The sequence below is a fragment of the Danaus plexippus genome, chromosome 6 (assembly GCF_018135715.1).
Source record: "Danaus plexippus chromosome 6, MEX_DaPlex, whole genome shotgun sequence".
Taxonomy (NCBI): domain Eukaryota; kingdom Metazoa; phylum Arthropoda; class Insecta; order Lepidoptera; family Nymphalidae; genus Danaus; species Danaus plexippus.
Window position 1 is genome coordinate 5,474,569 of NC_083540.1, and position 14,781 is coordinate 5,489,349.

Consider the following 14,781-nt stretch of genomic DNA (forward strand, 5'->3'; position numbering starts at 1 on the left):
TCATCACTAATGAGAGTCGGTAATTAAAGTTACTGATGTGAAACTGAATTGCCTTCTCGGATGTTGCGTTGAATTCTTAAAAAGTGTCTTAATGCGCTACAAGATGCAAGCGCATTGTAATTCTACGGTTCTTTTTCCGCGAGTTGCATCGGTTGCATGTTTGTTGTGTGAGATAGCACCGTGACTGGTGACTGGTATAGTATGGTATAGCCGCGGCCGCACGCCGACATCACACAGTGAGTAGTCGGTGTTCAGCCTCGACGCCGCGCGCCACGACGGTTCAAATCTGGCGCCTTGGCCTCATACAGCGAAAACAAACTCAACAATTATCTCCCGTTGATAAGACGATATCTGTTTGTGATAACTTACCATTGTGATAACAGATAAAAAACGGAGTGGTCGACGATTAGTACAGTGTTCCGGAGTATTATGTAAAATTGTTATAATTGAAGTGTATATTGTGTTATAATGACGGCGATGGCGGGGCCTCGTAAGACGATATCCATTCACGACTACCCTGAACACCTGAACCCGTTCCGGGAAGAGGACAATCACGGCAAGATCAGATTCTGGACAATTGGACGGAAACTGAGCAGATCCAACAGTATCACGTTCTCTGGACTTAAAGAGTTTAGGAACTCATGGTTCGTATCTAACGCTAACTGCTAAGTTGAAATGTACGAAACTACCACGTCACTGTCATACACATCAGTCATCACACCAGAATGACATTTAGTTGAACTGATAACATTTAACTGTACTATTAACTGACATTTACATACTCGTTTGGTATAAATATATAAATACAGTTATATTTTATAAATTAAGTATTAGTCCCGGATGCTAAGTGCGGTTTTTCCAACCACAGGAATGAATTTTGTCGTTCATCGACTTACTATTGTTAGACATTTTACATAGCTAACATAACTTATAAGCGATATAACTGCAGTATTATTTATAAAAATGTATGACGTGATATTTAATTTACAGCCGTAACCTTTGTCACAGACCTTTGATTATAAATGCAAAATAATTGCATCTTGCTTTTTGCAATATGTGATAAAGCGCTTCAAACACGGTTGTTTAGTTTAAATTAATTATAAAATTAAGGCAAAACAAAAATTTTAATGTGTTTCTCATTTATATTAGGTATTATTTAACAAAACTGTCTTCAACCCACAAACGTTTTTTAATGGATTTTTAATGTGAATCTAATCGCGAAACAACGTGTTTTATTGTACCAACCACGTGAAGAAATCGCATGAGAAATTTAAGATTAGACGTTTTTTTTTACTTCGTCTAAGTTTTGATTTTAGCATGAGATTATAAGGTTTGACCTAATTTTTATGCGGTTTTTTGAACGAAACTCTTTTATGTCGTGAAAGGAATTTGAAAAACATCTTTTACTATATTTTTCAAGTAGATACAATAAAAGAAAAAATATTGGTTGTAATTTATGGTATTATATGCAAAGACGGAACACTTATTTTACATTTTTATTCTTCAAACCGAGGAATATTCGCCTTCCCACTTAATATTATCAGCGAGTCTTACAAAAGCTACTATTGTTTATTGTGACGTCACCACAATAAAATATTCCTTAGTGTTTAATCTATAACCTATGATGGGCGTTATTTGTCAAACATACATAGCATTATCTTAAGTATTCACACTATACATACGAACGTATAACGAACTAGGCTCTAATTGGTTTACTGAAAGCAGAACTGTATGGTGCATTAATGTGAGTCACTCCAGACCTATGAAAGCATTTACGTCACGAATTGTATTTAGGATAGAAGGTGACGATCACTGCTATTACTCAAAATTACTACAGAATGTATGAAGTAACCCAGACGAGAAAAATCATATAAATTTATGGCAGTAAAAAATAATGTTTTTAATCATTATTTAATCCAATTTCAAAATATATTCAAATTGAACCCCATCTAGATTCTAGAACACAATGCTTTTTCTTTAGCGAACCTTTTTTTGTATTATTCCAGGCGAGAAGGAATAAAATAATTCAGAAATTCAAAACAAATTATAACATAAGCTGCTAATATAGGTTTAAAGATGAATAAACTTATTGGCCATTTGAATCAGGTACCACTATATATAAACTGTACTATTTTTTGCATTAAAAAAGATTGCACCGTTATTAATTAGAATCCGCTGACGGACGAAATGAGGTTTTTTATCTGGTAGAGTAGTTAAATCATTATACGACCGTAGTGATTACTATCTTAATGAACTATTTAAAACTATAAGTAGTGTTATAATACTGTGAAAAATTTAACACATCATACAATTTAACCGTCACTAAATTTGCAGACGTTATTCGAAAAAATAGATTTTTCAATCAAATATAAAACACTTATTCGGTTTTATTAACAAATCAAAGCTAAGAATAAATACAACTAGAAGGTTAAAGTAATTATTAATTCGTATTTGTTTAAACCATTATGTCAAATCGAATAAAATATAATTTATTCTCAATCACTTTTGAACTGTCAAATTACAATCATACGTCATGTAGTTTTTCTAAATTAAAAATGACAAAAATAAACACTAGCACAAACAGAAATATAAATACTTAGTCTAATTTCACTGTGCCGTTTTTGTTAGAATTCAGTGTAAGATATATAAAAGAATATTTTAATTCTTTAATAGACGATGCAGATATGTCGAGCGTTTATTAATAGGATTGATGTCATTTTGTGTCACTTCGTATTCAAACAAAGTTCAATATAACATTTGCTTTATGCTGGGGCATACTAAATTTAAATACTTATTCTAGGAATAATTTTTTATCTGAAAAAAAAAAAACTAATAGATAATAAATATTTATAATTTAAATATTTGAACTTAAAGACTTTCAAAGGATATTCATAATTCTATTTCCATATAAATCTAAAATAAATTTTCTTCTGGTTAAAGTTAATTTTCACTACTAATTAGTTTTTACGTACATTGCTGTATGGATAAAAAAAAATAACCAAAGGCTTAAGACGAAAACCTTTACTAAATATACCGCTCAAATAACTTACACTAACTGTCTTATAATGCTTATATTTTTTTTGTTATATTAACCTGGTTTGAATTAAAACACTTTCGTGTTTCATGTCGAACGTCGACCTACTTTTCGATTTTCAATTATGTATTTAGTAACAAAGAAACACTTCGTCGTTTCATTATTTATCTGCCTCCGAATATATATTTCTACTACCTTATACTTGTGTTCTAATAAATGTTAAGTACAAATTAATAGGAAATTGTTTATTCCATTCATATAAAGAAAAGCGTGTTATTTCTAATTTTGAGTCTATAGTTGCTTTATCCATGTGATACGTGGACTTGTACACATTTGCTTACCCTCACAAAATTCCTGAAAATATTTTAAGAGTAATATAAAATAAATACATATTAAAGTTAGGCCGAAACCGATTGTGAAGTAGTCTGAAAAGAATATTTTGAGTGCCGCCAGTAAGTGAAATAAGAAATAAGGAAGCTGTTACTTAATGATAAAATATGCTGCTTACCTCTCATTTACATAAGTTTTATAAAAGTCATATTTAGATTTTATATCATGTACCAATGATTTGATGTTTTAATTTTATTAAACAAACATTTAACTGCTATTGTCGAAAATATGAATACTGGTCGTGACTTGGCAGCTCTCCAGTCTCCAGAAATTCAATATAGGAAATAAAGCTTTAATTAGTTTTCTGTATTAATATATAATGTTATACAAACCTGTTTTAATTACTTCTCAAACAGATCGCTACAAATCATACAATTAGACATAACAAAACAACTGCTATAAGTTATTTTTGGTCTGTCGAAAAAAGAGAGGGAAACTGTCAAAAAGCAAGAAGTACTGGCCACTTGTTCGCAGTTTTCAGTCTATAATTTTTATATTTTCTGTATTGCTAATCCATAATTCGGAAAAGAATAAAATAAAACAGTTTAATAAACTAAGTCAAAATAGTCGATTGATGTTTAGAATAATTGAAGCTGTCGGCAGTGGATTAAAAATAAACCGCTTGCAATTGATATTATAAATAAATAACTTATTAAGCTATGCAAATAAAAATTAAAAAAAAAATTCACACTAGTAAAAAATAATACTTATTGTTTATACTATACTTATATACGAATTTGTAATAATAATTCTCTTTAAGCTATTTCAAATGTTGTTACTTGCCTCCGATTTGTTTCTCCCGAAAAATTTGGAATGAATTTAATAATTTTGACTTAATATTTCTTACACTAGTGACGAGAGGACATTTATTATATCGCTTAAGCCATTGGAAAACTATGTATAAAGTCTAAGAAATCAGAGACTCATTTGCTACAAAGTAACCGAAACGTCGAGAGTATGCAGTTTTAAAATTAAAAAAATAATGAGTAATACGAAAATATTAGTTTCATTTAGATTAGATACTTCTGATTGTTCAGTTAACATTGAGTTTAATGTACTTTAAGCATATCCTAGAATTACTTATCGTAATGCTACAAATTTATATATACATATATTATAACCAAGTCCACACGTGCCTCAATAATAACGCGGCAGTGGTATACGTTTACCATTTATTGTTTTAAATTAATTGATATTAACTACAGAAACCCAATATGTTACCGCATGTAGTGGAATTTAACTCTGCTTGTCATCTTCCGCATGTCTACATAATATGAAATATCGTACCAATAATAAGGTAATTTAATAATTAAAATCAAGTTAATAAAAAATGTTTAAAATTTAAATCATAAGGATATCTCATAGAAGAGATAATTACGTGTCCAATAAGAACTATATTGATGCAAAATCACGTAAATCGTTAAATGATCACATTCTCACACAAATTACTATGAGTAAGTATGACGAAGTATATTTTACTCTATATACTTATAAATAAAATTGTTTCTGATAATTTTATTCTTGTGATTTTTTTAATTTTTATCGTATGTCTATCTGTTTGTCCACCGTTATCTCCTTAATGATATTTAAAAGAACTTTCAAAAGATGTTTAAATATTTTTAGTATAACGTTTAAATAATATTTTAAATCGCCAATATTTAGGATATCTAGCTAGTAAAAACTAGGTTAAAAAAAACATAAATTTACTCATATATAATTTTTTTGTAAATATAATATTGACAATAAAATAAATGTTGAGCAAATACTTAAATTACAGTTTTAATTAAAGAATATAGAGTAGAAATTTATCGGCTAAACAGAATTTGAACGCGCGGCCTTCGGATAATCGCTTTTCAGTTGTTTTACCATTTATTGGTGCGATAGCCTAAAGATCACGTCGATGAATTTCACATTCTATATTGTCTATTGTCTAATTATTTCTATATTTTACATCCCTATCTTTTAATATATTCTATATTCTTAATCTTCTTAGTGTTGTCCTTTACTTTTTGTTTTGAGATTATTGCTCCGACTTCTCGTTTTATCTATGTTAACCTGAATTTTGTATTCTATAATCTCATCTCTACTTAACTCCACATAATTTGTCACTGCTGTAACTCTCATTAATAGCTATCGCATGATATTGCGATCTCTCACTACTTTCCAAAAACATTTCATAGTGTCGAAAACGTCAAAGTCATGCTGTAACAAAAAACGATTTCTTAAACGATCTTCATTAAACAAATTAGAAAGTTTTTATACGATTTCATGGATATCTTCCGCAATTCATCGACTCGTGTAACTGAAACAGGTAAATACAAATATATTTTTAATTGAACAGCTCAAATTATTATTGAAGAAATTGTTAAAGCTATTTCTACTGACATTTTGAAATAACTACAGCTACAAAATAACTTACGAAGCAAATCCTATTGATTTACTGAGTGGAAAACATATTTTTTCCCTTTTAAAATGGTATTTTAGTTGAATGTTGTAATGAATATATTAAATCTCGGTAGGTGTTATTTTTGTTCCTCTCCAGAACATTGCATCATACATACACTTACAGTCTAACACCGTGTTTAACGATAGACAAGGTAATTTTATGGAAATCGTTGCGATGTATATTATATTATTATAATATTTGTTTTATTAATTCTTAAAAGTACCTAAGTTTTACGTAAATTTTATAATTTTTAAAAAGGATAACGTCGTTATCAATGATAAGATGTATGATGTGAGTCATCTCGTGTGGAATGTTATGAAAAAAGACTAATGAAAACAAACTAGGTCGCTAAGGTGCCCATGATATTATATTAGACGTTCATTATCACTACCTATTTTTCGAAGGTCAACACTTATGCTAACACAAGTTTATGCATATCAAAGTATATATAGGTATATTTAAAATGATACCAACGTTTTTAACTTATTCTCCGCAAATGTTCATTAATATATGGATAATGAATTTAGCTAGAGATGGTTAGCAAATAAAATGAACAGCTAATCTCAACTCAGTTGCGTTCTGTAATAAAGATGGTTCAAGAACGGGTCAAATCTCGTTTTATCTACTCGACCTAGAGGATTTAATGTCATACAAGATACAACGAGCGAATACTGTTTACAAAATTACAGCATTAACCTTCTGACGTGTCGGGATGAGTTGATTTTACGTTCGGTAATTTTCCTGTTATAAATATATAGAAAATTTATAATTTTAAAAATATTTGAAATAGAAAATATGAGATTGTTTTGCTACTGCACTTATGTAAGCACGACATTATCTACAATCTATCTATATTCTATATTTAATAACGACTCAACAAAAATACAATAGTCGTTTATAAATAAATATATTTAGATAATTTCAAAGAAATAAACATTCGATGTATGAAAATTCTGATATGCGAAAATTAATCCGGTTGCCAGCAATTACAAGAACAGAAAAAGTCATTAAAAATGTACGTACATTAAATTATACTACATGTTGTATGAAATGCGCTAAAAAATATACATGACAGTAAATTTAACAACTTTTCCATATTACGTTTTTAGATCAAGTCATTTAATATACAAAAAACGATACCGGACCGCTTTATCTACATCCATAGACGTCAAATAGAATGCAGAATTTTATTTTAGGTACGATAAAACCTTGTACATTCATTTTATTTCATTTAATTACGTGGTTATGTAAAAAATATTTCTTTTCTAAATTAATACGAGATAAAACTTGGCTTAGATGTAACATTCATTATCTCAGTAAGTCTATACATCATGTTCTCTAAAATCTCAAAATTTTCAACAGGAGGGAACAAAGGCGGAGTTAAACTGTTGCAATCGAAATTTTACATTACGTTACATTATAAACAAACTTGACTTGGCTGTAGTTGTTGACAAAGTAGACTTAACAATCCGTGACTATTCTTCCGTGTAAGGAAGATCTCCCATTAAAGAAGTCTCTCGGTGGATCTGATTGTTCTCAGGTAAAAAGGGGATGGAAGAATTATATGACACAACTGAAGTTATTCTTCTCCGAAGTGTATTCTATAAAATAGCGAGAGGCTGACAATTTTACTCCTATGGTCAAGTCTAACTAGTTTGGTTTAACCAAATAATGAGCACCAATTTGCTTTTTTTGCACATCTTTTCACGGAATCTAAAACCACAAGGTGCAAGTTGGTGACATTTGGCAACAGACGCCCAAAATTAACAACAATCCTGCAAAACCTACCTGATCTTTGTAGAGACAAAAGCTGTCCCGTAAAAACATTGCCGTACCTTGACAACAACAACAAGCCTCCATGTTTCTTATGTTTTTTAAATTGTAAAAAAACTTCTAAAATTTTGTAAAATATCCGGCATAAATCCTTAATCAATACCTACATGATGAATGATCATTTCCATTTTTAATTTGAGCCGTTTATATATTATTAGTTATATTTCCTTTAATATAAATTACACAATCAATCAGTCTATTTGAGCTAAGTGTACATTAATCAAAATATAATACATTTCAATTCCTGTTGATAAAATTTATAAATAGGCACCATTCATTCCTTACAAGTTGCAAGCAGATTCAATCATGTTGTAATTCTGAATCACAAGCGAATTTATTATGTTAAGATAAATGATTTAACCTCATTAAAATAGACTCAGTAATTTGTATTATGTCCCCGATTTGTTGATTACAAACCAAAGTTAGTGATTCTTTGACTTGAAAAAATGTCGCACAGCAAATTAAGGGTAGGCGGAAGATGGGGCCATTCAACATTTTATCCGTGTCGGGCAATTGTGAACGCTTAAGTGGAATCAGCTCTAACTAAGAATACTTTTGTCTGTTTCACCTACACTCATACACAATAAGAGCTACAGTTTAGTCAATCTCACCAATAAGTTTAAGTCGACAAAAAATTTCGACGTACTTCTTTTATGCATAGTAGAAAACTACTTTTTTAATTACATATGTACATATGAGCAATTAATCTTTTAATTCATAATATATTTTCTTGCACTAATTGCAAGATTCAAAATTGTTGAAACAAATAATTAGTACTAATAGGGTAATTTTATTTTCAGGTCATTGCGTTCGTTTATGAGAAAAGGAAAGAAAAATTCAGAGCAAACTTCACAAAATTACAAGAACACTAATCAAAGGAATGGAGAGAATAGTCCTGTGGTTTTCAGACGAGCTATGCAATGTAAGACAATATAAAACGATTGACATACACAATACTTTTTTGCCTAAACAAAAAAAAATAGAAATTAGTGTAAAACAACAGAATTTATAATAATTAAGGCAAATCGCTATTATCAGAACATAAAAAATACAATGGCCATTACATAACAATTCAGTTGAAGTTTTTAATCAAACACATATAGATTAAATGAAATGTCTTTGCTGTGCCATAATTATTATTCGTAAATTCTTTTGCAATAGCTACAATAGCTTCAATTTATATGTAATTACTTTATATTAATTTATCTATGATTCAGATGCATCAATGTCGCGCAGCACGGTGGGTTCCCCTGAACAGACAGACCGGTACGTGTACGGGGGCTCCGTCACACCACTACCAAGATCACGCTTCCAGGAACGTCTACGCAGCTCCCAGCAAGAAGTCAGCTCAATAAGGTAGTTAACGATGTCATCGTAATCATTAAATTAAGTCTTCAACACAAAAACTAAACCTATCCATTATCCAACACATGTCTGTTCCGAGAAAATGAATTCAATATGCATTCACATATTAAACGATGTCCGAACAAAGAGCGTATCGAACATGTATTATGAGAATATAAAGAACAATAGTATAAAGTGACAAAGAACAATTATCGAGGTCTAGTCACATTATGTGTATAATGAACGTTTCAGTGCCACCCCCCGCATGGCCCGCAGCGATATTACTGGGTCGAGGTTGAGTGTCGTTAGCACAAACCCATTCGATGAAGCTCCCGTCCCACCGGTGCGCGCTTCACGACGAAAGAAGAAACGAGCCCCAGCACCGCCTTCGACATCCGCTGCTGATGAATCAGTATGTATCAGCATATACTCTTATCCCAGCAGTCGAGTATATACTTTCATTACAAGTGAAAAAGAAATTCAGAAAACAATTTCTATGGTTTCAGATGTAATAGTTACTTATGGTCGGGCTTATTAATGTAATAAACATTTTTATTTATGTGAATTCATATTCTGCCACTTATTAAATTTGAATGACAACAAAACATTGTAATTGATCAAGTCGTTTTGAGTTTTGTCTGATTTAAATTATACGAAAAATTTACGGTAAATGTCATTAATTGCAGGTCACTAGCGATAATATGGAATTGAGCACATCTGAACCGGAGGATAAAAGTAAAATGAATACAACGATCGATGATGAAATAAATGATGTGAATTTGAAAGTCGAATTAAAAATCATAGAAGATGACGATGACAAGACTAAAGAAGCGACTCCAGAAACCAAAGAACTTACAACAACAGAAGTGGAAACGACACAAACTATTGCTTCGGAAATCAAAGACACCAAAGAAGACAATGAGATAACTGAAAACCATGAAAATAATAGAGAAAGTGAACCTTTAAAAAATAATACGGAGGAAGAAGTTGTCAGTCAGATTTCATTCCCTAAAGTTGATATATCGAAATACAGACGTAATTCAAGTGTTAACGAGGACGATGTAAGGTTACGACGAGGGAACCTGGAAGATTTCCAACCACTGATAAACAAGAGGTGTAAGAGTTTAACAAACAACCTTTCAGATGAGAACTACGTCTCTTACGATATAAATTTTAATGGAAATAAAACTTTCGACATTAATAGTAACGAGGAGCCTCAAAAAGTTGTGTGCAAAGTATATGAAGAATCAAGAAAGAAGAGTTTAGACAACTCCTATTCAAGCACCGAAAAGGAGTTTCTGGAAATCGACAAGGCCACTCGCGAGTTGGAAAGGGAGATAAGCAAACTTAATTCCGCTCTGATAGAAGATGATTTTATTTGTGATAATACTCGGCTTTCCGTGTCCGAAATTAGACAAAAGTTTGATAGAGCCGATAACAGTTCGCCGAACCCCATACCAAAACCGAGGCGAAGTAACTGCGGTGAATCTAGCTCAACGGTAAACGGTAAATTGTAACGTGGCATAATGGTGAAATTAATATTATTTTTTATATATATAAATTCGAAATCTTAAATTATATTATTTAATTATCAAAAAAATTAATTAATTAAAAACGTAATTTATTAGTGTTCAGATCTCAGCTTTCCTATAATAATTAAAGAAACAGAAATATCGTAAGACGTCCAAAATATTTTTTCGTATATGCCTAAGATTTATATTTTTATGTGGGCGTAGTTAAAAGTTAAGAATTAAGTATAAATAATAACGCAAAATCATATTTACTAGATGTTATGCTTGTTATTTCTTGCTTTTTGATAAAATATCCTTCAAATATAAATGTTTCTATCAAATTATAGTGCCTTGTTAATTAATTATATGTTAATATATTATAATTAGTTAATTTAACATTTACTCTTAAAATGTATAAGCCATAACAAGAACAAAGAAGAATGTATAAGAAATCTTTTTTAATCTGTTATTATTTAAATGTCAAGAAACTAAAGCTCTACAATGTAGTCTGTGGTCGAAGTAAATTAAAATACAGCGTATTCCTAATACATATTTCACTTAAAAATATATTGTTAAACATACATTTCATTCATAATAAATATAAAAAAAAAATTATTTGTGTAGTCATAAATACATAATTATATTTATATTTCTATAATGAAGTCATATTAATTTTTTACTACATTTCAATGTTGTTATTAAATGTATTGCGTTAAAGGTAACAAAATTTATATTTTGCATGTTTAATTAAGTAACAGCGGCTGTTAATTTTTTTTAGATAATACAAATTATGTGCAATGTACAAGTTTCCTATTTATTAAATAAAGTTGGAAGAACTAATTATCTTTATTGACTATATTATTGGTTAAAAAAAGAAATAAGTCTATTCTTGAGTATAGAATTTATTAAAAACATAAACAGTACATTGTAATTATTACTTAAAATTATTTTATCATTTATCTATGTTCGTCCTTTCAAATATTTAATAAATCTCGGTAAATTTGAATTTGCCGTAGCGACAAGCACCTTGTATTCTTTTGGCAGTTTCTTTTGTTGCCGAGCCTAAAATGAATTGTATATTTTAATTACTAATACACTTAGTATGATAATTATTTGCTCTATGTTTATAATGACTTTACCTTATTCTTCAGTATTGGTGCTAACATGCTTAATTTGTCGCCTAGTTTGATTTTTGCTGCCAATGAATCAGTTTCATCTTCTGAATATAAATCTACTATGGTGTCAATGGCCTCTGCCAGGACCCATACTTCATTTTCCTTGTGAGCCTGCTCTATTATGAATTCCGTTATAGTTATGATAACATTAGTTGTAATATCATTCAAATTATTCACCAGCAACAATGCCATGGTTCCAATCATTCTTATGAGGTTTGATCTTATTTCAGGAACTTGACAATCCCTTATACCTGTCAACATAATCTGGAACAGAATGACAATACTTAAATTATTTTTAATTACGTATATAAATATTAGTATATGATAAAATATTTTTTTGCTCTATTATATTATTGTTACTATTTACATAAGATGTTAAGTAATACTTAGTTATGGGAAAAATATCTAAAATACAATGTGGAATAAATCATAACTAAATTAATCAGACTATTTGTGGGATATAAAGACAACAAATATGTGTACCTAGCCACAAATAATTACAACCCTAATATTATTCCAAATTATTATCTCTCTTACCTCAATATCAGAGAGGGCTAGATCTTTGAATAGATTGTTGTCGTCAAGTTTTCTATCTTTAGCTGAATAGTATCCTTGTAATTTATCTAAAGCGGCTCTCATTACAGCCGTCGCCGATTCTAATATGTCAAAGTTATTTGAGTTATTCTTAAACACTAATTTCCCTGCATCAACCCAAATTTTATAAACCCCATTTATTCCTCCAAGATTATCTAAAGGCAGTGTCATTATCATATTATTTACACACAACAATGATCGAGTTTGAAGGCTGTACAACCTGGGAAATAACAATTAATAATCTGTATTTAAAATGTTAAAACAAACTACAACAGAATGTACAATTATCATTCTGAAAATGATTTAGTTTCAAAATGTTTATATAAAATATATAATCTTACTTTTTAGAAACTAATTGTGTTCCTTCATATTCTTTTAGGATAGACATAACATTTTCCGGGGGTAGCTGTGTACGAGCCCAGATTTTGTCATATATTTCCAATGATATTAATGCCTCCAAAAGTTCAGGGGGTAATTTATCTTCAGGGAGAAGTGTTCCTTCACCAATACTATCTTCTGTGGGCTCATCACTATCTGAAGATTCCATTCCATCCATCACCTCATCTAGATCTGAAAGCAATAACATTTTCATAAACAAAAGAAAACATTGTTTGAAGATTTTTTACATTAATTAGCATATCAATTAGAATATTGTTGGAGTACAAATCACAGTATGATAATATTATACTATACCTTCTGAAGAACATATATTGGTTATAATCTCAATAGCGCTCTGTTGCGCATCTAAAACTTGTATGACTGATTTAACTTGTTTCTCCAACACCATAGCTTCCTTTCCTTCTGGAATCTTAACTTTCCCAGCCCCATCTCCCAATGGCACATTACTAGACAATTGGTTACAAGCCAAACGGTGATCTACTGATAGAGTCTGAGCTAATATTCCTATTATTTGATTCAATACAGCTGTTGGGAGGGTCACAATATTTCCACCACATAGACTTATTGTTAGGCCTCCGGCTACACTTTTAATCAACAAATTTGAAGGGTCATTGCCCTCAATTGACAAGAGTTCTCTCAATTGCCGCTCACATGAGTTCTTTAATTTGTCAACTGCTTTGGGATTGTCTTCGACTATGACAAACAAACACTGCAAAATAGCAGTAACTATATCAATACCAAAAGTTGATAAATCCAAGTATCTACAGAATATATCCAGTATTCTTGAATCTCCCACATATTTCATTGCCAATTCTAAAAGAAAAGAAAATTTTAATACTATATACAAATGTTTGAAGTAAAACACTAAAAAATATATATTAAAATCTAGTTACCTGAACTTTCACATAAGTTTAGAAGTAAATATGTGCATTGAACAAATGTGTCAATATCTTCATCCTTTGACTTTGATGCCGGGTCAGGAGTCCAATTTTCAGCAAACTATAAGTAGCATGCATAATAGTTAACATAACAAGCAAAGTAACATTAATACTATCTGGTGATCATACATACCTGATGGAAAAAGCATATAAGTGATGTCATTACATCTTGTTCCATTAACACATCACACAGATCGAATCTAATAGCAGATAGATTTCTTAATGAACCAGCTGCAGCATTTCTAACAGAAGAGGCTGCATCTAGAAGGAGTGGTGCCACTATCTTTATTAATCCTCGCTTTATCATTTGTTCTAAATTTTCAGGACATTCTAAGAGCATTGCGAATGTTTGCAGACCACAATACTTTTCTTCAACATTTGATACCTATAAATAATATATAATATATAACTCCACTTTAATTTTTTTTTTAGTTAACTAAAAATAACAACGGACCTGTAACTGATCAATAATCGTCTGAATTGCACTCTCTTTAGACTCTACGGGTAGTTCTTCTTCATCAGAATTATTAACCGGTGCATTATGTCGTACCTTTCGTTTTCTCACCTTTCCCATTTTGAATATAAATTAAAATGAAAACAAAACTTAAAGTATATAACCTTAAAAAAAGACACGTTTTAGTGACAACAGACAATCTGTCAATGCTTCAAAAATGTTATAAACTCGATTGTCAAATAATGATTACTGCCTTGGACTCTTAAAACCATAACTGTGGTAAGTGATGGGATTTTAATATCTATTTTAGTTTATTGAAACTTCATAAGATAAATTTTTGACTTGAAATGACAAGACTTTAATTTGCAATCCTTTTAATATAATAAAGACGTTGGATATATGACATGAAAATTGTATTAACAAAATAATTTTAAAAATGTTCGTCATGTTAGCTAGAGGTGTTCTTCTATGTCATTATTTATTCAACTAGAATCTCATATCTTTAATTTGATTTTTATGTAGACAGAAGGAAAACGTCATGTTTTGAATTTTTGCCCGTTATCGCTACGTTATACATTTACCTTACTAATTACTTAAACCATTTTATAACAGATGGCGCAAACTTCAAAATTTATTATTGGTTTATGTTTTTAAGATTAAATA

General features: G+C 30.3%; 2 protein-coding genes across 3 annotated transcripts; one reads left to right on the forward strand and one right to left on the reverse strand.

Moving 5' to 3' along the window:
* The first annotated feature begins 179 nt into the window (after positions 1 to 179).
* Positions 180 to 11,403, forward strand: LOC116778995 (uncharacterized). 2 transcript variants are annotated; one of them, XM_032673118.2, is made up of 5 exons: positions 180 to 644; positions 8,504 to 8,625; positions 8,921 to 9,059; positions 9,300 to 9,459; positions 9,734 to 11,403. In XM_032673118.2, the coding sequence occupies exons 1-5, from the start codon at positions 469 to 471 to the stop codon at positions 10,562 to 10,564; spliced, it is 1,428 nt and encodes a 475-aa protein (XP_032529009.2). In that variant the 5' UTR covers positions 180 to 468; the 3' UTR covers positions 10,565 to 11,403. The 2 variants fall into 2 exon arrangements, with proteins under 2 accessions (XP_032529009.2, XP_061385668.1); XM_061529684.1 differs by lacking the exon at positions 180 to 644 and adding an exon at positions 5,609 to 5,735.
* Positions 11,404 to 11,444: 41 nt separating this feature from the next.
* Positions 11,445 to 14,319, reverse strand: LOC116779040 (HEAT repeat-containing protein 3). Its single transcript, XM_032673185.2, has 8 exons — positions 14,119 to 14,319; positions 13,798 to 14,049; positions 13,620 to 13,725; positions 13,021 to 13,539; positions 12,669 to 12,897; positions 12,271 to 12,547; positions 11,698 to 11,997; positions 11,445 to 11,620 (listed from the first exon to the last, which is right to left on the reverse strand). Exons 1-8 carry the CDS (start codon positions 14,236 to 14,238, stop codon positions 11,519 to 11,521), a joined length of 1,905 nt encoding a protein of 634 aa, XP_032529076.2. The 5' UTR covers positions 14,239 to 14,319; the 3' UTR covers positions 11,445 to 11,518.
* Between the last annotated feature and the right edge of the window lie 462 nt (positions 14,320 to 14,781).